This window comes from Trachypithecus francoisi, unplaced genomic scaffold (assembly GCF_009764315.1).
Source record: "Trachypithecus francoisi isolate TF-2019V2 unplaced genomic scaffold, Tfra_2.0 Lachesis_group12, whole genome shotgun sequence".
NCBI classification, from domain to species: domain Eukaryota; kingdom Metazoa; phylum Chordata; class Mammalia; order Primates; family Cercopithecidae; genus Trachypithecus; species Trachypithecus francoisi.
Window position 1 is genome coordinate 52047050 of NW_022681457.1, and position 27105 is coordinate 52074154.

General features: G+C 36.8%; 1 protein-coding gene across 6 annotated transcripts in view; it reads left to right on the forward strand.

The window, feature by feature from the left end:
- ZNF326 (zinc finger protein 326) overlaps nucleotides 1–19140 on the forward strand; it is a 37309-nt gene extending 18169 nt beyond the window's left edge. For all 6 annotated transcript variants that reach the window (XM_033225534.1, XM_033225539.1, XM_033225536.1 and 3 more), the window contains 6 exons: nucleotides 1983–2094; nucleotides 6200–6347; nucleotides 8352–8451; nucleotides 10431–10561; nucleotides 11882–11977; nucleotides 17965–19140. In XM_033225534.1, coding sequence (XP_033081425.1) covers nucleotides 1983–2094; nucleotides 6200–6347; nucleotides 8352–8451; nucleotides 10431–10561; nucleotides 11882–11977; nucleotides 17965–18303 — 926 coding nt within the window. In that variant the 3' untranslated portion in view covers nucleotides 18304–19140. The remainder of the gene's footprint in view (nucleotides 1–1982; nucleotides 2095–6199; nucleotides 6348–8351; nucleotides 8452–10430; nucleotides 10562–11881; nucleotides 11978–17964) is intronic.
- The last annotated feature ends 7965 nt before the right edge of the window (nucleotides 19141–27105 follow it).

Below are 27105 nucleotides of genomic sequence, written 5' to 3' on the forward strand. Positions count from 1 at the left end.
ATAAATAAGTAGATTTTTCAAAGGCCATCCAAAAGGATAAGCAGTGCATAAAAGGAAAAATTTAAGGGCAAATAGTTAAGTTTTTTTTTTTTAAGTATAAAGTTAAATGTATTACAAGAAAGAACCTGCTCACAATGAGATACCACTCCATACCCACTAGGATAGTCATAATAATAAAAGGAAAATAACAGGTGTTGACAAGGATATGGGGAAATTGGAACCTTCACACATTACTGATGGGAATGTAAAGCAGTGAAGCCACTGTGGGAAGCAGATTGGTGCTTCCTGAAACAATTAAACATAGACTGTCCATATGATCCAGCAATTCTACTTCTAGGTGTTCTTCTACTCCAAAGAATTTAAAATAGTATTCAAACAAAAATTTATTTATTTATTTATTTTTATTTTTGAGACAGGATCTCACTGTGTTGCCCAGGCTGGAATGCAGTGGCACAGTCTTGGCTCGCTGCAACCTCTGCCCCTGGGTTCAAGCAATTCTCATTCCTCAGCCTCCTGAGTAACTAGGACTACAGATGTGCACCACCACGCCCAGTTAATTGTTGCATCTTGAGTAGAGATGGTTTTGCCATGTTGTCCAGGCTGGTCTCGAACTCCTGGCCTCAAGTGATCCATCCACCTCAGCCTCCCAAAGTGCTAAGATTACAGGCATGAGCCACTGTGCCTGGCCCAAACAAAAATTTATATATGAATGTTTATAGTAGCATTATTCATAGTAGCCAAAAGGTGGAAACTATTGAAATATACATCAACAGATGAATGGTTTTAAAAATGTGGAATATTCATATAATGGAATATTATTAAACCATAAAAAAGAAGGAAGTACTTACTAATACATAGTACAACATGAGTGAGCTGTGAAAACATGCTAAATAAAAGTCAGACCAAAAAGGCAACAGGCAGGATGATTCAGGTATATGAAATACCTAGAGTAGGCAAATCCATAGATCAGAAAGTAGATTCGTGGTTACCAGGGCCTTAGGGTAGAGTTGAAATGGGGAGTGACTGCTTTATGGGTTGATGAAAAGTTCTGTAACTAGATAGTGGAGATGGTTGCATAACTTTGTGAATGTACTTAATGCCATTGAATTGCACATTTTAAAATGGTTAAACTAGTAAATCTTGTGTTTTGTGTATTTTATCACAATAGAGAATTTTTTTTTGAAACGGAGTCTCGCTCTGTCCCCCAGGCTAGAGTGCAGTGGCCAGATCTCAGCTTACTGCAAGCTCCGCCTCCTAGGTTTATGCCATTCTCCTGCCTCAGCCTCCCGAGTAGCTGGGACTACAGGCGCCCGCCACCTCACCCAGCTAGTTTTTTGTATTTTTTAGTAGAGACGGGGTTTCACCGTGTTAGCCAGGATGGTCTCGATCTCCTGACCTCGTGATCCGCCCGTCTCGGCCTCCCAAAGTGCTGAGATTACAGGCTTGAGCCACCGCGCCTGGCCTACAATGGAGAATTTTTTAAAAGAAGAGAACAAATGTGCTTTTATTTTGGAGATTATAAATTTTAAGAAACTTTCCGAGAGCTCCTACAATATGAACATGAGTTCTTGCATCCAGGTCTCTGCAGTGTTTACTGGACTTCCATTTTCATGCTGGGGCAGGTTGCTTTAGTGTTTCCCAAAGTATGCGGTGCCCAAGATGATTTTAGGTGATAAGGATATTATTGCTTAGAATAAGGATAGGACAAATGAGCAGATTTAAAGAAAAATATGTAGCAAATAATCACATAGATGACAAGCAGATATGATGGAATTCGTGATGATGGTATTCAAATGAATGAAGTTAATTTAGTGAAGTTTAAGAAATACTGGATAGTCTCCAACTCCGATTTTTTCAGTGAGTTCAATTTCAGATTACAATCACTAAGTAAACCTCATAAGTATGTACTTTATGAACTGATGATTGGAAAGAGAATATGGGAAAATGAATTTTAGCTTTTACTTTTTTGTGTGATATCGTAGCAAAAACTGATCCTAAAAATGAAGAGGAAGAAAAGCGACGAATTGAGGCTCGGCGAGAGAAACAAAGGCGCAGAAGAGAAAAAAACAGTGAGAAATACGGAGATGGATACAGGTTTGTGCTTAGAGTCAGAAAATTAGGCTCATTAAAAAATGATTTCCTAGAAAAGGCAAACACATCAATTGTAATGTGAAAAAGTTCTTAAGATTCAAATGAAAAGACTTGTTCAAAGATATAGAGGAATGCTTTTGATTTTTGATATTTATATGTAATCACTACTTAGAAAACATAAGAAAAGAGGCATTCTATTTATAATGGCAATCCAGAAATATAAAATATCCAGAAATAACAGCATTCTTAAAAAGACGTACTTGTCATTGAGGTTTGACTATATGGAGACATAGTGATTTTCATGGTCAGGAACTAAATATTACAAATATGTAAGTTCTTTCCAATCCAGATCCCAAAGGAAATTCTGAAGAAGAGTAAATGGGTAGGTACTGACTTTTTTTTTTTTTTTTTGAGACAGAGTCTTGCTCTGTCACCCAGGCTGCAGTGCTGTGGCCAGATGTCAGCCCACTGCAAGCTCCGCCTCCTGGGTTTACGCCATTCTCCTGCCTCAGCCTCCCGAGTAGCTGGGACTACAGGCGCCCGCCACCACACCTGGCTAGTTTTTTGTATTTTTTAGTAGAGACGGGGTTTCACCGTGTTAGCCAGGATGGTCTCGATCTCCTGACCTTGTGATCCGCCTGTCTCGGCCTCCCAAAGTGCTGGGATTACAGGCTTGAGCCACCGCGCCCGGCCAGTACTGACTTTTAAGATAATCGTTCATTAAAAAGCTGTAATAGTTAAAAATACATGGTAATACACAAAACTAATTACTATACCAGAAGTATTAGCCTGTGAGCAGACTGTTAGGAAGAATGTAATATTTAATAAAGAGGATATTAGAAATAAGAGGGGAATTGGTTGAACAATGAAATAATAACAAAAATAAGTTTAGAGCTTCCTCATATGACACCTGGAATGAATGTAGTTAAAAAAAAAAATGAAATTACAGAAAAACAAAATGTTCTGCAAGGATATTTTTTTCCCAGGCTTAAAAGTTATAGAATAAATTACAAAGGAAAGGATGAGCAGATTTGGCTAAATAAAAACTTAAAATTTGAAAGGAAAGCAAACAGACTTGGAAAATATAAACTTGAGAAATGATTAATGTCCAAATTAGATTAAAACATCACCCAAATTATTTTAAAAAGTAAGAAAACTAAGATGTTTAATATTTAATATGATGAGGAAACAGCAGCTAGTAATAATTTTAAGGAAATTATTTAAACTTAACAGTAATTTAAACTAAAAATTTAAATAATAGTATGCCATTTTATTGCTAAGGAGAAATTTGATTTGCTGATTAAGGAATGATCAAAAGACACTTACAATTTCTTGGTGACGTTATAATATTATAACTACTAGAAAGCAATTTAGCAGTTTTTTAAAAAATGTCTTAATTTTTCTTAATGCCTTGAGCCCTGAAGTTTGAGGCCAGCCTGGGCGACATGGCAAGACCTCATCTCTAAACAAAACAAAACAATCCATAAAAAGAAGAGTAGTTCTAGTTTTAAGAACTACTGCTATTTTTAGTCCTTGTGAGTTCTCTGTCCCACTCATTATCTCTTGTGATTCCTTCTTTTGGTAGAAGCAACAGTCAGAGTTATATTTTGGTGTAGAAATGAATTTTAAATTAGCCTCTTGGAGTGTAAAAATCATTTTACATTGTAAGATGCAATTTTTAAAATTGCCTTATGAATACTTTTCTCATTAAAAATTTCGGATCTGAATTACATTCATGTTGACATAATCTGGATTATGTTAATGTTAATATAATATATAAAATTGTGATTTGGAGAAAATGAAAGAACTGAACTTTCATTTAGCTATGTTCTCTAACTCTAAATATAAATCTGATGATATAACCAAAAGAATGTCAACTCATAAATTATCATTGTAGGATATAATTTCTTTAAAGTAGTCTAAATTATGTTCACTTATCAGAGCAGTTTTACTTTGAGTTATGAGGATTCGAGATTGAGTAAGTCACTATTCTTGTGATAGGTTCCTTCCGTTGGATATTTGAATGCTTTCAACATAATAAAGAGCATGGAAAGGTTTATACCTACCCTTAAGGGAACCTAGGGAGAAAGAGATGGATGTGTGAGAGATGTACATAAATAATAGTGTATGGCGAAGGATACCAGAAGAGAAGTACAATGTAGTCTCATGAGAAATAACTTCTAAATAAGAGTGTAGGAGGCCAAGCGTGGTAGTTCATGCCTGTAATTCCAGCACTTTGGGAGGCCAAGGTGGGTGGATTGCTTGAGCCTAGGGGTTCAGAACTAGCTTGGGCAACATGGTGAAACCTTATTTCTACAAAAAATACAAAAATTGAGCCAGGTGTGGTGGCACGTGGCTGTGGTTCCAGCCACTTGGGAGGCTGAGGTGAGAGGATAGCTTGAGCTTGGGAGGTGGAGGTTGCAGTGAGTTGAGTTCGCACCACTGCACTCTATGGCCTGGGCAACAGAGCAAGACTCTGTCTCAAAAAATAAGTAAATAATGGTGCAGGGAAATCATGGGAGGTGACCATAATGGACGTGGTATTTGAATTGATCTGGGAATGGTAGGATTACAGGAGGATTTGTGAGAGGCAGCCCAGGTAGAGGCCATGGCTTGCCATCAAAGCAAATAAATAGGAATGTGTTATTGTTATTTAGAAAATTGAAAGCAGTGTAGATTGAAGTGACTCTAATGGGGTGAAAGGTATAATCTAATTTAAACATTTAATGGAGACATGCTGTGCCAGATATTATTAAAGGTATTGGTGAGTAAGCCAAAAAGGAGAGATTAGGAAATTTCCTGGATGGCAGCGAAAACATTTTTGTCTTTGTTTTTTGAGCTTACAGAGCTAATGAAGCCCTTTGAGCAGTAATGTGCTCTTACCTGCTATAGGAAGTAACAATAATTAATTGAGTAATTGTGTGTTAGGAAATGTTCCAAGGGCTTTGTATGCATTAATTTTTAAAAATCCTCAGACACCTCTGTGAGCGTTCTCATCTCAATGTAAGAAAACCAAGGCCTAGAGAAGTCAAGTAACTTGCCCAAGATCACAAAATGGAATTAGGATACGAACTCAGCGGTTGGCTCCAGAGCTCATACTCTCAACCAGGAAAATAAATCTAGTAGCATTGCAAAGAATTAATTGGAAAATGGAGACTGGAGACAGAAACCAGTTACATGACTGCTAGCATAATTCAAGGAAAAGCAAATAACGTAAGATAGAAACAGTTATGCTGGGCACAGTGGCTCACACCTGTAATCCCAGCACTTTGGGAGGCCGAGGCAGGCGGATCACCTGAGGTCAGGAGTTCAAGACCAGCCTGGCCAAGGTGGCAAAAACCCCATCTCTACTAAAAATAAACAATTAGCCAGGTATGATGGTGCATGCTTGTAGTCCCAGGTACTTGGGAGGCTGATGTGGGAGAACCGCTTGAACCCAGCAGGTGGAGGTTGCAGTGAGCTGAGATTGCACCACTGCACTCCAGTCTGGGCAACAGAGCAAGGCTCCATCTCAAACAAACAAACAAACAAACAAAAGAAACAATTAGGTGAGACTGTTCATTATGGAGTGGCTCTTGAGCTTATAGATGTATGCATTTGTCCAGTCCAGGCCTATTAATTATCCCAAAGTGAAGTAGTCTTTAGAAGGCAAGACTTTTATCACCCAAGAATTCCATAGGAGTGAGTTATGATTGTCTGGTGGTGTGCCACTTTGCTTTGTTGACACTACCATTGGTTTAGAAGCTTGAGGTTGGAACAACATGTAAAATAAGTTGCAGAACTTTGGAACTTGATACTTCTTGAGGTTTGCTTTGGCTTTTTAATTGGTCCAGGCTTGAAGTGGATAACTTATAGATCCACTGGTTCCATTTTTCCTACCCGGAAGCTCCAAAGTGGGCCAGAAATGCAAAGTGGTGTATGGGTGCGGTCCAAATAAGTACTTAGAAAGAAATAGTTTTTTTGGATTTAAGCTAAGTTTAATTCAGTCATAAAATGGAAGAAAGGAAATCATTTATGTTGGTAAAATTAGTTTCAATGGTATATTCTTATGAACTCTTTATAAGTGAATAAAGTAATATTTAAAGAAAAACTTTTTTTTCTCTTACAGAATGGCATTTACGTGTTCATTTTGTAAATTTCGAACATTTGAAGAAAAAGATATTGAACTGCATCTGGAAAGTTCTTCACATCAGGAAACATTAGATCATATACAGAAACAAACAAAATTTGATAAAGTAGTTATGGAGTTTTTGCATGTAAGTAGCTGTTTTTGAAGTGAGAAGCATTTTATTGATATGAATTTCTTATGATTTCATTTTTCACTTTCCCCATCTCTTGCATTTATGTTTCTAAAATTTTAATTTACTATTTAAAGAAAGAGTTGCTTTAAAATTAACTCAGAATTACTTGTGAATTCCTCTGTAATAGAATTTGTATTTGTTATTTCAGAAATGATTACATTTTTCACAGTTGTTTCTGGGGGAGGTGTCCTTTTACAACTTTATTGATGTAGAGTCAGCTATCATCCATTAACTGGAGTTGTGCTGGTTACATTCATTCGTTATTTCAGTTGAGTCCTGTAACAACTCATTTTTATCATGAAAGATTATGCTCAGAGCAGTTAAATGACTGTTAAGTGCCAATGCCAGGGATTCAGAAGTTCCGTAGGGGTTTGGCAAAGGGAAAGACGGTTGGGAATGTTAAGGAATGCTTAAAGAAAGGGCTTGAGCTAGACTGCTAATTGTACATACATAGAATTAATTTGGACAGAAGAGATGGAATTATTAGAAAGTTAAAAATACAGTGATCATCAAGTATACATATGTAACAAACCTGCACATTGTGCACATGTACCCTAGGACTTAAAGTATAATTAAAAAAAAAAAAAAAGTCAAGAAGCATTAAGTGCTGGAGAGGCCATGAAGAAATAGTAACACTTTCACACTGTTGGTGGGAGTGTAAATTAGTTAAATGATTGTGGAAGACAGCATGGAGATTCCTCAAGAATCTAGAATCAGAAATACCATTTGACAGAGCAATCTCATTACTGAGTATATATCCAAAGGAATATAAATCATTCTACTATAAAGACACATGCACACATATGTTTATTGGAGCACTATTTACAATAGCGAACTAATGGAATCAACCCAAATGTCCATCACTGATAAACTGGATAAAGAAAATGTGGTACATATACACCAGGGAATATTATGCAGCCACCAAAAGGAATGAGATTATGTTCTTTGCAGGGACATGGATGAAGCTGGAAGCCATCATCCTCAGCAAACTAACATAGGAACATAAAACCAAACACTACATTTTCTCACTCGTAAGTGGGAGTCAAACAATGAGAACACATGGGCACAGGCAGTGGAACACCACACCCCGGGTCTGTTGTGCGGTTGGAGGAAAGGAGAGGGAATTTATAGGACTAGTCAATAGGGGTAACAAACCGCCATGGCACATGTATACTTACGTAACAAACCTGCACATTTTGCACATGCATCCTGCAACTAAAAGTAAAATAAAAAAATAAAATAAAACAAAGACACTGGCTAACAACAACAACAACAAAAAAATACAATGATCAGGCTGGGCATGGTGGCTCACACCTGTAATCCCAGCACTTTGGGAGGCTGAGGCGGGTGGATCACGAGGTCAGGGGTTAAAGACCAGCCTGAAAAACATGGTGAAACCCCGTCTTTAATAAAAATACAAAAATTATCCAGATGTGGTGGTGCGTGCCTGTAATCCCAGTTACTCAGGAGGCTGAGGCAGGAGAATCACTTAAACCCGGGAGGCAGAGGTTGCAGTGAGCAGAGATCGTGCCACTGCACTCCAGCCTGGGGGACAGAATGACACTCCATCTCAAAAAAAAAAAAAAAGTGAACATTCATACCACCATAATCCTCATAGAACTAACTATGACCCTTAATTTTCTTCTGTAATTTACTTCCTTAATGGGTTTCTGTGTGTCCTTTATAACTTAAATACCCCCCTACTCTGGAAGACCTCTTAAAATATTCTATCTCCCTTTGATCCCTTTCTCTATATGCTTAAAATATGCTTTGAAAAGTGAATAATTTTTGTAGGTTCCTAATATTTTATGATTATCTTTTCACCTAAATTGTAAACTTGAGAAAAGATGTTAATTCTTATATAGCAGATATTGTATCTTCCATAGGATGAACATGGTGCTAAGCATTATATTGAGTACTCATTGAAAAACTGTTTGGATTCTTTGTTTTGTTTTCTAGGAGTGTATGGTGAATAAATTCAAGAAAACATCTATTCGTAAGCAACAGACAAATAATCAAACAGAAGTAGTTAAAATAATTGAAAAAGATGTTATGGAAGGTAAGTATTTAAAACAAATTATTTTAAAATTCTGCATGTATTTTTATATATCATAACCTGTTTAAATGTAAATGATAGCTACTAGAGTGATATACTACAGTCATATATACAGTAGCTCTGAGTGAGTTACCAGAAATGAACTTCTTTGTCTTCCTGTTCTCATACAAATTTATCATTACCTGCCATTACTTTCTTCACTACAGTTTGAGAGGAAAAATTACCTTTTCCTCTGGATGAAAGATACTTCTCTCTGTTTTCTGTTTCTGTTATTCTTTCTCCCGAAATTCAAGTTATGAACGCTTCTGTTTTTTAGTCTTTCCTTCTCTTTTGATTCCATCTCTGGAGTCTGTAAATATGCTTTTACTTAAAAAAACAAAACAAAACAAAAACAAAAACTAACCAAACAAAAAACAGCCAATAAAAGGAATAAAAAAAAGGAAAGAAAAATAGACACTAGTTCTCCTAAATAACGTATGTTCTTTTTCATTTTAAATAACCAAATAACCATGCTTCTTTAAGCATAATCCACACCAGTCTCTGCTTCTTCATCTCCCAGGTATTACATTAAACAACTTTCGACTACTGTTTACTGAAACTGCTGTGACAGAAGCTACCAACACCAACTCCTCTAGGTTCTTTTGAATCATTATCTTCCGTAACATTTTTTACTAACTACGTTATTCGTGAATCATTTTTCTTGCTTTGTTTCTGTGGCACTTCACTGGCCTAATGTTTTCTTTATCCTTTTGTCATTTTTTAGTCTTTATGCTTTCTCTGCCAGTCTTTTAGAATTTGATGTTTCTCAGTACCTTGTCATTAGCTCCATTACCATCTCCTTTTATATTCCTTCCTAATAAATTCACTTACTTACAGAGCTTAAGTTAGTATCTAGATGTTCATTACTTATACATCTATATTTCTAGCACAGATCTTTCTTCTGAACTCCGTCTTACACATCTGCCTACTGACATCTCTCTACAGTAGTCACACAAAATCAACATATCCAAAAAATTTATCATCTCCTTGAGCATGTCCTACCTTACATAGAAAGCAAAACAAAACCTCACAGTTTTTTCCTTCATTTATCTTGAAAAGGGCCTGCACCATCTACCAAAGCTGGAAGTAGAGAGTTATATGAGGTACTTTTTCCTTACTGTATCTTGAGTACTGATCAATTGATAACGTCAATTCTATCTTTTAAATATTTGTCAAATCTGTTTCTTGACGTCTCCTTTAAATACTGTATTTGTTCAAATCCTTGTCTATTGTCTTGACAATTGTAGTATTTCCGAAGTAGTTTCCTTACTTGCAGTTTTTCTTATCTATGATTTTACCACATGATCTCGTTATTTCAGGAACTTTCAGTGGCTCCTCATCCTCTCCAGGATCAAGTTGCAAATTCCTAGGCATGGCACATAAAGCTCTTTATTATTTAGGCCCTTTTTTTCTATTTTCATCTTTAGTCTCTTCTTCTCTGTTCCAGTCGTACTAACTTGCAGAAAGTACCATTTTCTTTCATCCTTCCCTTGTATATGTTTATACCTTCATCTGTAGTAAACCCTAGTCACCATTTGCAAGATCCAGAATATCTTTGTTCCTTATGAATCCAGTTTTGACATCATTTCCCCTTTTCTTACTCATCCACATTCATAATCATGGAAATTCTTATTTTACTACAAAATCAACATTTGTTTTCCTTTATATTATAGTTTTGGGAGGGTGAATGTACAGGCCTCAGAGCATGGTTGTTTAACCTGATTAGGAACTATAATGTGATTATACCTTAATAATTTTAATTAGTTAGTGATATATTAAATCTACATATGGAGATTTATGAGATGTGGTAGAAATACTCAACATAAACCTGTACACTCTGATCTTTATTTTGGAAGAAGGGATATGGAAACTAAGTAGTAAAAACTTCATTGGTCAGAAATAATACATGAATCATTTCTTTCATAATTGGATGTCTTTTGTAGGTGTTACAGCAGATGATCACATGATGAAAGTAGAGACAGTTCATTGCAGCGCTTGCAGTGTGTATATCCCTGCTTTACATAGTTCAGTTCAGCAGCACTTAAAGTCTCCTGATCATATCAAAGGGAAGCAGGTAAAATTTTGATCTGTCTTAATAAAGTTGCTGGATTATCCATCAATATTTTATTGTTCTTTGGCCATAGCTTCACACCTTTCTGCAGTTTTATCAATTTATCAATCTCATATGGAAATAACTATGAGTATACTGAGAGAGGCAGTATACAGTGGTTAAGAGTGAACTCTCGAGTAAGATTCCCTGAGTTGTTCAATCTATAACATGTGTTAAGCAAGCAAGTTAGCCTTTCTTTGTCTAAGTTTCCTTATCTGTAAAATGAGGGTAGATGATCATTCTACTCTTACCTGATTTTTTTAAAGAGTTAGATTAACTAAAATGTATAAGGCAATTAAAATAGTGTCTGGTAATGGTAAGCATTCAGGAAATTATAGCTTTTATTGAACTGTTAACTTTTTAAAAAGTCAGTACAAAATAGTTTTGTGAGAGAGTGTGTGTATTGTGTGTGTGTGTTTTAGAATAAAAAAGTAAAGATTTGATTATTGCTGATAAATATTTCTGATAGTTGGGAAAAATACATTTAAAAACAGCATTACCATCTAGCATCTATTGTTACATTTTTTAGTAGAATATCCCTGAAAAATTTACTGTCTTTTTGGTTAGTGTGTTTCTGCTTCTCTATTGGTGTGGCTGGTTTTATTTAGTCAGATTTACTTCAGGCAATACAAATGTTTATATTGTGGAAAATCGGTTTGTTTGAAAAGCATATTTAAAGATTCAAATATTAAAGCCTTAAGTTTTAAGTAGAACATACCCAGTGTTAAACTTGCATTTTGTATTAAAGTGAACCTCATTTAATTCAGATTTCTTCAAGCATTTTTGAACACATACCGTCTTTTCTTAATCTATGTCTTTTTCTTCTCTTGATATTCCCTTGACACCATTTTGGCAATTAGACATTCTATATTGTTACCTTTCTTCCTTTGTGTAATAGTCTTGAAATAACCACAGCCTAGAGGAAGACTAGATACTCTTGTAGTATGAAAAATTAGTCTTCATTTTTTGATAGCATGAAAATTAATAGTTGGGGCCTGGGTAGGCAGATGGGGAGTGGAAAGAAGAGAAGGCAGCTATCTAGTAGAATCTAGACTTGTAGATTTGTGGGACTGAGTGTTTTCTGTTGAAGCTGATTGGCTTGAATCTTCACTGTTTTAATTCATAGATTTAGATTGTGGTTATAGTAGGTACTGTTGCTCTATAGTTTGTAAGGAGATAAGTCATTCAAATCTAATGGTTTGAGCATGAAATGCTGTTTTAATTATGGAAATATTTTTCATAGCATGGTTTTCAAGAACCCTCAGTGTGTTCTGTTTTTTGTAGGCTTATAAGGAACAAATAAAAAGAGAGAGTGTCTTGACTGCTACAAGCATTTTAAATAATCCAATAGTGAAGGCGCGATATGAACGTTTTGTTAAGGTAAGATATTAGGGCAAAAACCTTTTCGATAATATTGTGGTATTGCAATAATTAACTGGTGACATAGTAACCTTTTGTGGTACTTGAATATAGTTTAACATATTAAGAAGAATTTTACTCAGTATCTTGTGTATAGGTAAAACATCTTTTTTCCTTATTGTTGGGTTGGTCAAGATGGGAGCAGTGATTCCTCTGATCATCTTTGTAGCTCTGAATCAATTGAGAAATACACAAGAATTAGATAGAAAATCAAAATGTCAGCTTTATTCTTGATTTAAGAAAAAATTGACTTGGAGAATATATCTTAGGTATGTAGTTGCTGTGAACTTTTAATATTTCACTTCTGAATTAGGTAGACTTAGATCTTCCCAACTTCTGTTACCAGCCCTGATGGAGAGCAACAGGCTTCTCCTAGTTTACCACAGGGCATAGAACAGACTAGGATGTACCTTTTCTGTCACTAGGAAGACCCAAAAGAGGGGACCCAGAAGGGATTGTGTTGTGTACACCTAGTTTTTTCTTCCAAGCATACTAATTGCATATGTCATTTCTTTTCTTTGGGTAAAAGTTGGAGGGTAGCAGGAAGGTCAGATATGTTGCTCCAGAAGAAGGAATCTCATGGAATTTGGAGGGCAGGAGAAGAGAGGTTTGCTTCTAATGTTAAGAAACTCAGATGTGAACTCTTTACTCCTCAGGGTTTTTGCCGTATGTTATGGCTTGAATCCATCTTTACATAAAATTTATTATAAACACTATACAAATAAGAGCTTACTATGATTCAGGAAATTAATAGAAATCAGTTTTAGAGGTCTTTTAGTTTTGTTCTGTTTTTACTTTTCTTATAATACCCAGACTGGTCTGATAGAAGTTATTTTTCAGTCTTTACAAAATAATACCTACCTTAAAATCATTATTCTACACTGAAGAGAGCTGTTGTGTTGAAGATTTACAAGTGTGTTATTTGCATTAGTAAGTATAGATTAAAGAAGTTTTGTTTATTTTGTCTATTGTGACTGTTAACAGCTACTCTGAAGAAAACCTGATACATATTTAATGACCATTAAATTGTACCTCTACCAGTTCTTTCCAAGCTAAATAATATCAGTTCTTTCAGCTTGTTCCTTAGGGACCTATTTTCTAATTTGTTAATTTAATATTCGTTAATATTTGTCACCGTTTACTACATTCTTGACACTACTTTAAAAAAGGAATGCAGCCCTGAATTGAAATCCAATTTTATGGGAGGTATGGCATCAAAAAGAAGCATCATAGGTAAAGAAGGAAAGATTAGATTTTTATTTTTGCATTGTCACAAACTTCTGAGAAGTCAATGGTTTCTATTGATATGTGAAGATAATTTTTAATGAGGGAAGAATGCAAAATTAGAATTTCTATATAGTGTTTTCAGGTTACACATAGAATTTCTATATAGTGTTTTCAGGTTACACAATTGAGTCACTTCATGGAATGGGAGATGTCACTGATGGGAGTATCCTGCTCATGCACATATTATAGAGAACGCACCTGAACTGAGAACTCCTCTAGAACTTTGTTACTCAGAATGTGATCTGTGGATCAGCAGTATTGGCATCACTTGGGAGCTCATTAGAAATGCAGAATTTCAGGTCATACCCAGGACTACTGAATAAGAATCTTCATTTTAATGAGATTCCTGTTGATTTATATGCATGTGAAAATTCAGGAAGCACTGGGATCACATTGCTCAATGATGGCCCTTTATTCGGCATGCCTGTCTGCTCTGTTCCCTGTTGTCGTTCCCCAGCACATCTTCTGCTCATGGTCAGCTCTGGTCGTGGCTTAAAACTCCTCCACTGTCAAGTACTCTCTGTCTGACAAAATGCCCTTGTAAATCTTTGTCCCTTAGAGACACAGCAGAGAAGACAGAAAAAAACAAAACAAGTTTGTCCCCATCGAGATGATCATTTCATCAATTTCTCCTAATTCTCCAACTGTATCATCTTGTTCTGCCTTCAGTCCCTGCTGTGGGCATTGATAATCACCCTTTTAGTAGGGAATGGTGCTGTTCTAAAATTCCTTATTCGTTCTAGCCCTATGGTTAGCTTTAATGTTTGTCTTTCTAAAAATTGTGAAATCGTGCATGCCAGTCCTGTGTTTCCCAGATTTTTACTCAATTCACAATAATTTTACTTATTTTTTTTTTTTTTTTTGAGACGGAGTCTTGCTCTGTCGCCCAGGCTGGAGTGCGGTGGCCGGATCTCAGCTCACTGCAAGCTCCGCCTCCCGGGTTCACGCCATTCTCCTGCCTCAGCCACCCGAGTAGCTGGGACTACAGGCGCCCGCCACCTCACCCGGCTAGTTTTTTTTGTATTTTTAGTAGAGATGGGGTTTCACTGTGTTCGCCAGGATGGTCTCGATCTCCTGACCTCGTGATCTGCCCGTCTCGGCCTCCCAAAGTGCTGGGATTACAGGCTTGAGCCACCGCGCCCGGCAATTTTACTTATTAACTACCAGTGTAATGTGTTTCCTGTAGTGACTTTTCCAACCTTTAATAACTTCACATCTCAGATTGCATTCTTGCTCTCTTTGCTTCCCATATTGTTTTTCTTATATGTATATATATTTTAAGACAATCTCTTTGTGTTGTCCAGGCCAGAGTGCATGGTGTGATAATAGCTCACTGCAGCCTTGAACTCCTGGTTTAAAGCCATTCTCCCACCTCAGCCTCTCTAGTAGATGGGATTACAGGCACACGCCACCGCCTTCAGCTACTTCCCATATTCTTATTCTCCTGCATTAGGGAGATTGAGACCATTAGATGTAAATTCAGTAAGTGTTCGCATTTCTGCCTTAGATATATCTTTCCTTCACCTTTATTATCTATGAGGAAAAATCATTGCCTTTCATATGTGTCCTAATTTCATCATTATTTCTTCCCTTACTTGCATCTGATTTTTTTCCTTTTTTTTTTTTTTTTTCTAATCTTCCTCAAATAGACATGCTTATGAGTTCCCTAAACTAAAAATGACTTAACTTTTCCTAGACTTTGGCCCACCCTATTTTATCATCTTTTCTCTTCCCAGAATACTTGAAATGGTAGTTTACTTTGCACGTGCTCTTTGCTTCCTCTCTATTATTCACTCTTTAAACTAGTAGTTCTCAACCGGAGGAATGTGTTCAGTCACCCGTGAGGCTAAGATAAATGAAAAGCTGCCTAAGCCCTTTTTTTAGGCTTTCTGAATTAGGGTTTCCCAAACCTCACTGATAAATATCTCCTAAAATGCTTCTCTTATTTTGAGACAGAGCCTCACTCTGTTGCCCAGGCTGGAGTACAGTGGTGCGATCTTGGCTTACTGCAAACTCCACCTCCCAGGTTCAAACGATTCTCCTGCCTCAGCCTCCTGAGTAGCTGGGTCTAAGAGTGCGCACTACCATGCCAAGCTCATTTTTGCCCTGAAATGCTTCTTAAATGTGCAAGTTACCAAGCTTCTCCTGGAAATTTTTATTTAGGCGGTCTGAGATTGATCCAGGAATTGGTATTTTCAGCAAGAGCTCCAGTACAGACTCAAGGAAAATCTCAGGGTGTTGGAACCAGGGCCTGTGGTTTTTGACAGCTTCATAGGAAATTTTAAAGATACATTCTTGGACAACTGCTGCTGTCTTAACTGTCACATCATACTTTTGAAACTGCTCTGCCTAAGATTGCTAATGATGTCATTATCAAATCTAGTGACTTTTAAAAAATTATAACATACTATTTTAAATGTATGAAAGTAAGGGGATAGTACAATAAATCCTCAAGAACCTCCATTCTATAATGATGATCAACTCTAGTGACCTTTTTCAATTGCTTTCTGCTTTTTTATACATATCATTTGACACTGTTGATCTATCACTTATTCTTGAAACTCTTTTATCAGGTAGTCTTTTACTGTCCTGGGTTTTCTCCTGCACCAAGTGTTCTTTCACTTCTGTTTTTTCTTTTTTCTTTTTTTTTTTTTGAGATGGAGTCTCGCTGTGTCGCCCAGGCTGGAGTGAAGTGGCACGATCTCGGCTCACTGCAAGCTTTGCCTCCTGGGTTCACCCCATTCTCCTGTCTCAGTCTCCCGAGTAGCTGGGACTACAGGTGCCCACTACCAAGCCTGGCTAATTTTTTGTATGTTTAGTGGAGACGGGGTTTCACTGTGTTAGCCAGGATGGTCTCGATCTCCTGACCTCGTGATCCGCCCGCCTCAGCCTTACAGGTGTGAGCCACCATGCCCGGTCGTGTTCCTTCACTTCTAACTTCTGCTGCCCCCATGTATAGAGTAGGCATCTTCATAGGGTTTTTATTCCAGCCCTTTTTTCTACTTAATCCACCAGTCCCATCCCAGGGTCTTCCCATTTAAGACTCTGGCTTCACAATGCACTCTATGCAAGCAGGCAATTCATTAATGTAAATATCTTTTTGTTTTGTTTTGTTTTTTTGAGACGGAGTCTCGCTGTGTCACCCAGGCTGGAGTGCAGTGGCCGGATCTCAGCTCACTGCAAGCTCCACCTCCTGGGTTCACGCCATTCTCCTGCCTCAGCCTCCCCAGTAGCTGGGACTACAGGCGCCCGCCACCTCACCCAGCTAGTTTTTTGCATTTTTTTAGTAGAGATGGGGTTTCACTGTGTTAGCCAGGATGGTCTCGATCTCCTGACCTCGTGATCCGCCCGTCTCGGCCTCCCAAAGTGCTGGGACTACAGGCTTGAGCCACCGCGCCCGGCCATAAATATCTTACTTTGAACTCTCCTTTCTTTTTTGAGTTGCAGATTTATAGCTGCCTATTAGACATCTAGATATCTGAAGTTTTAATTATATATATTAATAACGTATACATACTTCCTCCCCTTTTCCTTTCCATTAGAATAGTGATGTAACTTACCTGTTCCGTGAATAATGTCACCACATCTTTTACATTTTTGGTCTGGGGTATTAGAGTAGCTTCCTCACTAGTATTTCTTCTTTTGGTTCTCTACTTCATCCTTCACATTCCTGTGTCATTCATCTTAGAGGGTAGTGCCAGTCTTAATGTTTTCTTGCTTAATAACCTTCACTGTTACTTCATTTCTTACTACATTAATATAGCCTTCTGATATGGTCAAATTTGTGTGAGATTTGATCCAGATATATAATTCGAATATTAAAGTTGTACCTGTGAATGTTTACTGAGAGGTTTGTCTACTTTTTTTTTTTTTTTTTTTGAGACGGAGTCTCGCTCTGTCGCCCAGGCTGGAGTGCAGTGGCCGGATCTCAGCTCACTGCAAGCTCCGCCTCCCGGGTTTACGCCATTCTCTCGCCTCAGCCTCCCGAGTAGCTGGGACTACAGGCGCCCGCCATCTCGCCCGGCTAATTTTTTGTATTTTTTTTAGTAGAGACGGGGTTTCACAGTGTTAGCCAGGATGGTCTCGATCTCCTGACCTCGTGATCTGCCCGTCTCGGCCTCCCAAAGTGCTGGGATTACAGGCTTGAGCCACCGCGCCCGGCCTACTTTTTAAAAGTAGAAGTAAGGCATGGTATCTAATAGATTAGGCAAGGTACCTGATTTTCATTTGAGTTTTAAAGAGATTCTGTACCATTAAATACTCATATAATTAAGTAAAATGTAAATCTTTGTGTCATCTCTTTTGTTTCTACCAAAAACAACACTTGCCTTTGTCATATGTATATGTATATGATTTTAGAAATACAGTTCAGGGGAAAATATGCTGCTCTTGGGAGTGAATATTCAAGTGTGCATCAATTTTTTGAATATTTACCCTAGAAGATTCCAGTTATGGAGTATAAAGTAATGGCTTCAGTAAATTATATGCTCACATTGGTATGAAATGGACACTCGGCAAATACTTAATGAATTTGTTACGATTTATAATGAAAAGTTTCAAAATGGCATTTACTCCTCATGATATGGCAAGTAAAAATTTCACTTGCCATATCATGTAATAATGCATGTGCTGATTTTAAAACCCATTTCTTATGTTTTTAGGGTGAGAATCCTTTTGAAATTCAAGACCATTCTCAGGATCAGCAAATAGAAGGAGATGAGGAGGATGAAGAGAAGATTGATGAACCTATTGAGGAAGAGGAGGATGAAGAGGAGGAAGAAGAAGCAGAGGAAGTGGGGGAAGTAGAGGAGGTGGAAGAAGTAGAGGAAGTGAGAGAAGGAGGAATAGAGGGCGAGGGAAATATGGAGGGAGTGGGGGAAGGAGGGGAAATAGGGGCAATGGGAGAAGTAGAGGGAGTGGGGGAAGTAGAGGAAGTAGAGGAAGAACCAGCAAAGGAAGAACCGGCTGATTTCCCTGTTGAGCAACCTGAAGAAAATTAAATATAAGGTATTAAATTTAAAAGGAGCTTTACATTTCGGTTCTAATGTAAAAAAGGGTAAGACATTTAATAGCTTAAAATATGAATTAACACCCATGTTGCATGCATTCCACATATTAAAATTTGTTTTATATAATTTCTAAATGTTTAACATTTGTTTAATAAAATGAAGGTAAAACTATTTTAGTTTAGTTTTTATAGCTACCAAACTTAGATCTGATAAATTGTTTGTATAATTTTTAAGCTTAATTTTTATTACTTTATTGGTGTTAAGGATAACAAATGTGTATTGTTAGTATAGCTATTCTAATAATTTTATCTTAAATGCTGCTCTTGGGAGTGAATATTCAAGTGTGCATCAATTTTTGAATACTTACCCTAGAAGATATAAACTGGGCAAGTATTTTGTGCTCTGTGTATTTTTTTACTGCATTGGACATTGAATAGTAATTTGCGTTAAGATACGCTTAAAGGCTCTTTGTGACCATGTTTCCCTTTGTAGCAATAAAATGTTTTTTTACAAAAAATGTTCTCCCTGGATTAGCAGTTTAAATGAAACAGAGTTCATCAATGAAATGAGTATTTAAAATCAAAATTTGCCTTAATGTATCAGTTCAGCTCACAAGTATTTTAAGAGGATTGAGAAGACTTGAATTAAAGAAAAAAAAATTCTCAATCATATTTTTAAAAAGTAAAACTAAAATTTTTTTTAAAAACACATTTCAAATAGAAGTGAGTCTGTAACTGACCTTATTTATCCTCTTTTTAGTTTGTTCCTTTTTCCTGTGCCTGTGTCAAATCTTGAAGTCTTCCTGAAAATACATTTGATACTAAGTTTTCTGTAGTTGTGTTAGTTCTTTTGTCATGTCTGTTTTTGGCTGAAGAACTAAGAAGCAGACTTTTCTTTTAAAAGAATGATTTCTCTTTCAAATACTTCTATCCTTTTTTAAAAATTACTTTTTATGGCTTATATACCTACATATATAAAAGAGAACTTGAGCTTGATAGAGGATCTATTCTTAAGTCATTTGTTTTCAAACAACCATCTATCTATGTCACTAATAAGTAGTGCTCGGCCGGGCGCGGTGGCTCAAGCCTGTAATCCCAGCACTTTCGGAGGCCGAGATGGGCGGATCACAAGGTCAGGAGATCGAGACCATCCTGGCTAACACGGTGAAACCCCGTCTCTACTAAAAAGTACAAAAAATTAGCCGGGCGAGGTGGCGGGCGCCTGTAGTCCCAGCTACTCAGGAGGCTGAGGCAGGAGAATGGCGTGAACCCGGGAGGCGGAGCTTGCAGTGAGCTGAGATCCGGCCACTGCACTCCAGCTTGGGCGACAGAGCGAGACTCCGTCTCAAAAAAAAAAAAAAAAAGTAGTGCTCTTGTTTTTTTCAATCTTTACTGTGGCCTCTTTTGAGAGTATGGTCCTTTTTTTTTTTTTTCTTTTTTGGGACAGGGTCTCACTCTGTCGCCCAGACTGAGTGCAGTGTAGCCTCAACCTCCTGGGCTCAAGTGATCCTCCAACTTAGCCTCCCACGTAGCTGGTACTGTTAAGTGTGAGCCACCATGCCTAGCTAAATTTTGTAGTTTTCGTGGAGACAGGGTGTTACCATGTTATCCAGGCTGGTCTCGAACTTCTGGGCTCAAGTGACCTGCCTGTCTTGGCCTCCCAAAGTACTGGGATTGCAGGTGTGAGCCACCATGCCTGGCGTAGGGGGCTGCATTTCAGTGAAATTAAATTCTTAAAGTTTTGAGGCATTGTATGGATAAATGTATTATATCAGATTGTAAGGCATTAAGTGGGTGAATATATGGACATTTGTAGAATACCATAGATAATTTATCTTTTTGTATAAAATAAGGCTTTTACAACTAGACTTTCTGGACCAATACAGTTTTTTTTTTTTGAGGTGAACTAAGTTTGCCTACCTTAAAGCTAGGAATATCCAATAGATACTTGCATCTAATTTTAGGGATTTGGTGCCAAATAAGAGAAGGTTAGTTGAAGACTAGAGAAACTTGGATACTCTCTAGGAGTCTGTATTTACTTAGCAGGCTTTTGAAAGCCTTTTTGCTTAGTTCAAATTTTAGGGATAATAGGACTTGTTACCCGCTTGTTTCTCCTTTATTTAAAAATATTTGTGGAAGGGCTAAGGTAAAATAGTAATAAATTCCTCTAGTTTATTAGTATTTGGTTCTTTTGATACTAAGCTGAATGATTTTTTTTAAAAACAATGTCTCTGGTAATCTGATTGAGATATGAAACTTTTGGAAAGAAGACTGTGTAACAAAAATTCTATGTGACAACTGGATAAATGTTTTAGAATGAGAGATAGGAAAGAACATCTACGTAGTGTTTTTTGTGGGACACATGAGCCTTTATACAGACTAGCTAATTTGCAAGGTAATGATAAAAGTATGTTTTATTACTGTGCTTTTTTCAGAAATTCAAATTCTTATATTTCCTATTGGGTAGTTTGTAGATAGGCAGTTTATAGGCAGATTAGTTTTTTTGATCCTTAGTGTTTATATTTTCATTGCTTTTGTAATAAGGATTTATATAAGATCTTAAACATCTTTCAACTTCTGTTTTCCAAGTATCACTTGTTTTCTCTATTATAAAGTGAGATGCATAGTTCTAAATAACCAAAGAAATTTATTTATAACCTACACAGTTGTTTCAGCTACATGTAGGGACTATCCTGTATTCTTCCCTTTTTATCACTTCCTACCTCCAGTCTATCAAAAAGTCTGTCTGTTCTACTTCCAAAATTTATCTGCCTACTCTTCTACCTCCACGGCAACCAACCCAGTTCAAGTCATGATCGTTTCTTATTAAGTAATCTTGATTCCACCCTTACTGTGATAGATTCAGTTTTCTACACAAGTATAAGCTTTTAAAAATGTAATTCAGATAATGTTAATCTCATGCTTTTTTTTTTTTTTTTTGTACCTATACAGTTAGAACTCCTTATCATGTTGATCAGACTGGCCTAGCTTTCCAACTTTATAGCATATACCATTCTTCTCACCAGCCATAATGGCCTTCTGTTACCTTTTTGATGAAGTTCTTTCCTACAAAGACCTTTGCATTTTCTGTTTCTATAGCCTATACCCATCAGCTTCCCTTGGCTGATTCTTCATCCTTCAGGTCATCTTAAATGTTAGAAAACAGGAGTAGTTCTAAAATGTTTGTAGAAGCGAGGATTTGGGGGTACCAACCTAGATTTTACTAGAGCATATTCTTTGGAGGTGTTCTTTTTTCCCACTTTTTATTTTTATTTTTTTTTAGATAGGATCTTTCTTTGTCATGCAGGCTGGAATTCAGTGGCATGATCATGGCTCACTGCACCCTTGACCTCCTGGGCTCAAGTGGTCGTCCCACCTTAGCCTCCCAAGTAGCTGGGATCACAGGCGTACACCATCACACTCAGCTAATTTTTTTTTTGTAGAGATGGCGTCTTGCTTTGTCGCCCAGGCTAGTCTTGAACTCCTGGACACAGGCAGTCCTCCCACCTCAGCCTCCCAAAGTGCTAGGATTATAGGCATGAGCCACCACACCTAGCCTGGAGGCGATATATTTTTAACAAATATCTCACATGATTTTGAAGGTGGTCAGTGATTGCACTTTGGGAACATTCATAGGGCCCTCAAACAAATTTCTGGTGCCTGTAACTCTCCCCTATCAAGACAGGAGTTTCTGCCCTTTTGAATATAAACATAGATTTGGGGAATTCTTCATAATATTTTCTGAAAGCACTGGAATCTGTAATAGACCTGTGGGAGTCAGAAAATGGGGCCTTTCCCCCCCTCATTTAATACTTACAACTGTATTGTGAAGTTAGTAGTAGTAGTACTTTTCGCATATAATAAGCTCATTCTTGTACATGTAGACGCAGAGAAAAGAACTACAAAGGTAAATGTTAGTGCATGTTGAAATGTATTTAAGAACTCTGTTTTTGTTGACAAGATTGTTCTTATGTAGAAGTGGATATTATCAGATTATTTTAGATGTTATTTAACATTTGATTTATTTACCAAATTGTCCTTAACTTTGAATATAAGCAGACTTTTTTATTGTGGTAAAGTATGCATAGCATAAAATTACCGTTCTAATCATTTTTTAATGTACCATTTAGTGGCATTAATTACAAGCAAAATTTTTTTTTGAGACATAGTCTCACTCTGTGACCCAGGCTGGAGTTCGGTGGCACTATTTCAGCTCACTGCAACCTCTGCTTCCTGGGTTCAAGCGATTCTCATGCCTCAGCCTCCTGAGTAACTAGGATTACAGGCGCACACCACCATGCCTAGCTAATTTTTTTGTATTTTTAGTAGAGATGGGGTTTCATCATATTGGTTAGGTTGGTCTTGAACTCCTGACCTCAAGTGATCCGCCTGCCTTGGCCTCCCAAAGTTCTGGGATTATAGGCATGAGCCACTGTGTCTGGCATACAAACTTTTGATTACAGTTTGACACCTGTTGATGGACAGAAAATGGAGTAATCACACAGGCAGAAATGTTCTAGTCTGCGTGATAGTTACGGTTTATTTTATAAATAAACCATTTGACTTTATTTGTTAGTTATGGTTCCTATCCTGAGTGCTGGATCTCTATTTGGTATTTGAACAAATCCAGGGAATCTGCAAGGCTGAAAGGCAGATTCTTGGCAATGGTAAATTCAGTAGGTCCTGCCACCGTTTGAGGCCTCCTTGGAGACAGCCATACTAGTCTAATCTCTGCTTGACTTTCCCTTCTTTTTTCCCAGACCTCTAAATCCCAGAGGTCTGTTATGAATTCTAATGCTTTCAGAACATACTACGGAGAATCCCACAATGAGAAATTTTCCCAGTTTTTGTTTTAAAACAAAGTTTAAAAATAACTATATTAGGGGTTAGGGTGAGGTGATGTTGATGTTGACAGATGGCCCCCTTGGTGACAGGGAGGTATGAAATAGCATGGAGTGTGGAAGGGTACTATGAGTAGTTTATTTATTAGATCAGTATAAAGTATAGATTTAAAAGAGTTAGATTAAAATGGCATGCTTGATTCAAGTCGTTATATTCTAAAGTTCTATTAAAATTATAGAGGAGGTACAGTAATACAAATTTCAGTAATAAGGATAGCTTTATAATCACACTAGAAAGACAAGCATGCTGTGAAATATTTCTAGAAGATTTCTAGAAAACAAGGAATTAGATGTTGGTGAAACCAAGAGAGCCAAGGAACTGACAGCCACATACAGATGATAATTAAAGAATTACCTCCAGTTGTGGAGACAGCTCTGAGATGGGGTGTCTGTAGTGTGCTAAGTCAGATTTTTAAAGGACTAGATAGTTATTCTGGTCTCTGACTCAGAGCTACTGGTCCACAGAATTCCTCTAAGCTGAAGCTATAACACAACTTGATGTTTGCCAAATAAGGTGAGACTCACAGAGTATATATGCAGAGCATATAAATAGGGGTCATCGAAGTGTGGCGATGCCCTAGGTATATTGTGATTACCGCAAGGAGCTTTGTTCCTTCTACTTAGAAAACAAGCAAACAAAGAAAAATCTGCCAGCTGTCTATTTCCCAGTTTTCCTTCTGACTGTTCCTTTCTCCTTTCTCACACAATTAAAATGCTAGGTTTCCTGTAATCACAATCTTCAGGGAATTTTTCACTCAAGCCCAGAAAATAAACTCCAGATAATGATACTGAGAAATTTATTGGTTGGAAAACTATCTGCGGCCTCCCTATTTCTTAGTAGATTTTACATTTTTAAAGGGTTGTAGAACACCAAAACAATATATGACAGATACTGTGTGTGCGCCTCAAAGCCTAACATTTATATAAAAGGTTTGTTGACTCCTAGGCTCTAATTTGCAAATAGACAAACAAATGAGAAACAGCAAAAACTTATGGAAAAGAGCAACGTGAAATATGTACAGCAAACTTAACAAGCCAAAAGAATTCCTGGGGAAACAATTCAGGGGGAAAAAAATGACCAAGTATAATTAGTATTATATGGAATAATAATTGGCACTACTTATAATAGTTTTATATGTAATCCTCATCATATTATATGTCATTATAATCTTCAAGTATTTTAGAGGTTATTGTACTAATTTAAAAAATGCAAGTTTCTATAAAGAAGTATCTTGGAAATAAAAAACAGTTGTGAAAATAAACTCTGTTTTAGGCTGATTAGTTGAATAAACATGGCTGAGAATCAAATTACTGAGCTAGAATTTTGAGCTGAAGATACTTCCAGAGGCTTACAAGAAAAGATAAAAAATATGGAAGTAAAAGACATAGAAGATGTATCTCTTAAAGACATAGAAAACCCCGAACACCATCTGTTAAATTAAGCTTCATGAGATTAAGAGCCATATGTATAGAGAATTCACCATTGAATACCCTGCATGTATCACAGTGCCAGGTAAATACTATGCAATAAATATTTTTGAATGTATAAAAATATGTATGTAAGTATAAATATATAGAGGAGTTCCAGAAAGTGAAAAAAGAAGTGAAGGATCAGAAAAAAAAAATCTTGTGATGAAAGATTCATATTAGAAATCTCCAGTGCTGAGCAAAAACAATGAAAAAGTCATACTGGATGAATACTGACAAAATACGTGTAATCTCAAGCTTAAGAGAAAAATCTCAAAATGTCTAGAGAGAAACAGTGTACGTATAAGGGGAAAATAATCACATTGGTCTCAGACTTGTCATCTGTACATTGGAGTACTACAAGATACTGCTATTTTTGAAGTTCTGAGGGAGAACTATTTTGAATTTAGACTTCTGTATTGAGTGAAACTATCAAGAGTAAGGGCACAGTAAGGACACTCTTAGCAATTTTAGAACATGCAAAGATTTCAGAAATTAACTGTCATGAAACACACTATGCACACCATGATATCAAATTATGTAAAGAAAAACTGATAAACAAGAAATTGATATAATCATAGCTACCTATTTGAACACAGCTCTTAGAAATTGTCAGATAAGGAATTCAAAATAGAGGAAACATTTTGAATTATATAGTGCACAAATTTTAATAGCTATAGAATATTTCTTTTCAAATGCCATGAAAAGATGACCATGAAGCAAACCACAATTTTTGTTTGTTTGTTTGTTGATAGGTAGGAATTCAGGGTCCATCCTGTCATCACAATGCTATGAAACTAGAAATTAGCAAGTGGATAGCAATAAATCAATTTTAAACAATAAGACAAAAGAAAACACTCCTTGTAATGCTTGCATTTAAAGGGAAATGAAAACTTACGAAAGAGAATCCCTATTTTATTTAAGCAGTTCTAGATTAAACAAAATGTTGAAACATCTCAATTTGGTCTCTGAGGCTAGCATAATCCTTATTCTAGAAAATTGTTCATCAGAGATAACTATGGACCAGTCTCACTTATGAACAAATGTAATCATTGAAAAAACAAGACCAATTAAATACCCCGAAATAATGTGTCATGGTAGAGTAGGGTTTATCTGAAAAGTGCAACATAACATATTATGTAACTCAATCCTTTAGGAAATTTATTACTTTAACTTAAAAAAATAACACGATAAGCTTGATAGATGCTGGAAAAACATTTCCTAAGATTTAACACATTCTAGATTTAAATTTGTCAGGCTGAGAATAGAATAAACCTTTTAGCTTGGCTAAGGAGTAGGGAGGTCTTCCAGAAAGCTTCATCAAACATCTGCATTCAAGTCAGGATTAAGACAGTAATGACTGTTGCCTATGCAACAATCATTTAACCCTAAGAAATAGAAGTATTAGGAAGAGACAACATAGTCCTTATTTTGAGCAGTGTGATTGTAGAGACAAACATCCAAGAGAATCAACTGAGAAACTATTAGAAATGATAAAAGGTAGTTTCGTTTAATAGTTCATCATGAAAATCTGTACTACATAGAAAATCTGTATATAGAATATAGCATTGGCTGATTGGAAATGTAATTTGAAAATCCCATTTGCAACAAACTTGGAACTGTATACTGTCTAAGAATAAACAATGGGAAAAATGGAAAATACATATGAGGAAAATGATACATTTTAATGAAGGAAATAAAATGCCTGAATAGATAAGCACTATGTTTCTGTCTGAAAAATATTGTCTATATGCCAGTTATCTTCAGATAATTCATAAATTAATTACCATTCCAGTTGTTACTTAGGGTTAGTGGTGGCGGTGAGAGAAAAGTTAAAAATACCAGCCTCGGGAACATTGAAGTGTCTTTCTCATATATATAAGTTCAGGTAGACGAGGCAGGGCTGGTGTCACCCTTCAAGATGTCAGGGACTGAGGCTCCCTCTATTTTGTTACTTTGCTGTCTTTAAAACCTTATCTTTGACTGGGCGTGGTGGCTCAAGCCTGTGATCCCAGCACTTTGGGAGGCCAAAGCAGGCAGATCATGAGGTCAGGAGATCGAGACCATCCTGGCTAACATGGTGAAACCCCATATCTACTAAAAATGCAAAAAATTATCTGCGCGTGGTGGCAGGCGCCTGTAGTCCCAGCTACTTGGGAGACTGAGGCAGGAGAATGGTGTGAACCCAGAAAGCACAACTTGCAGTGAGCTGAGATCGCGCCACTGCACTCCAGCCTGGGTGACAGAGTGAGACTCCCTCTCCAAACAAACAAACAAACAAACCTTATGTTCAGTTGTCCTATGTATATTCCAGCCAGTGGAGAGAGAGAAAAGGACTGTTCCCAGAAATTGTACCTACTTTTCTACATGAATCTCATTGCTTAAAGCAACCACATGAATACAGCTAGCTTTCAGGATGGGAATTG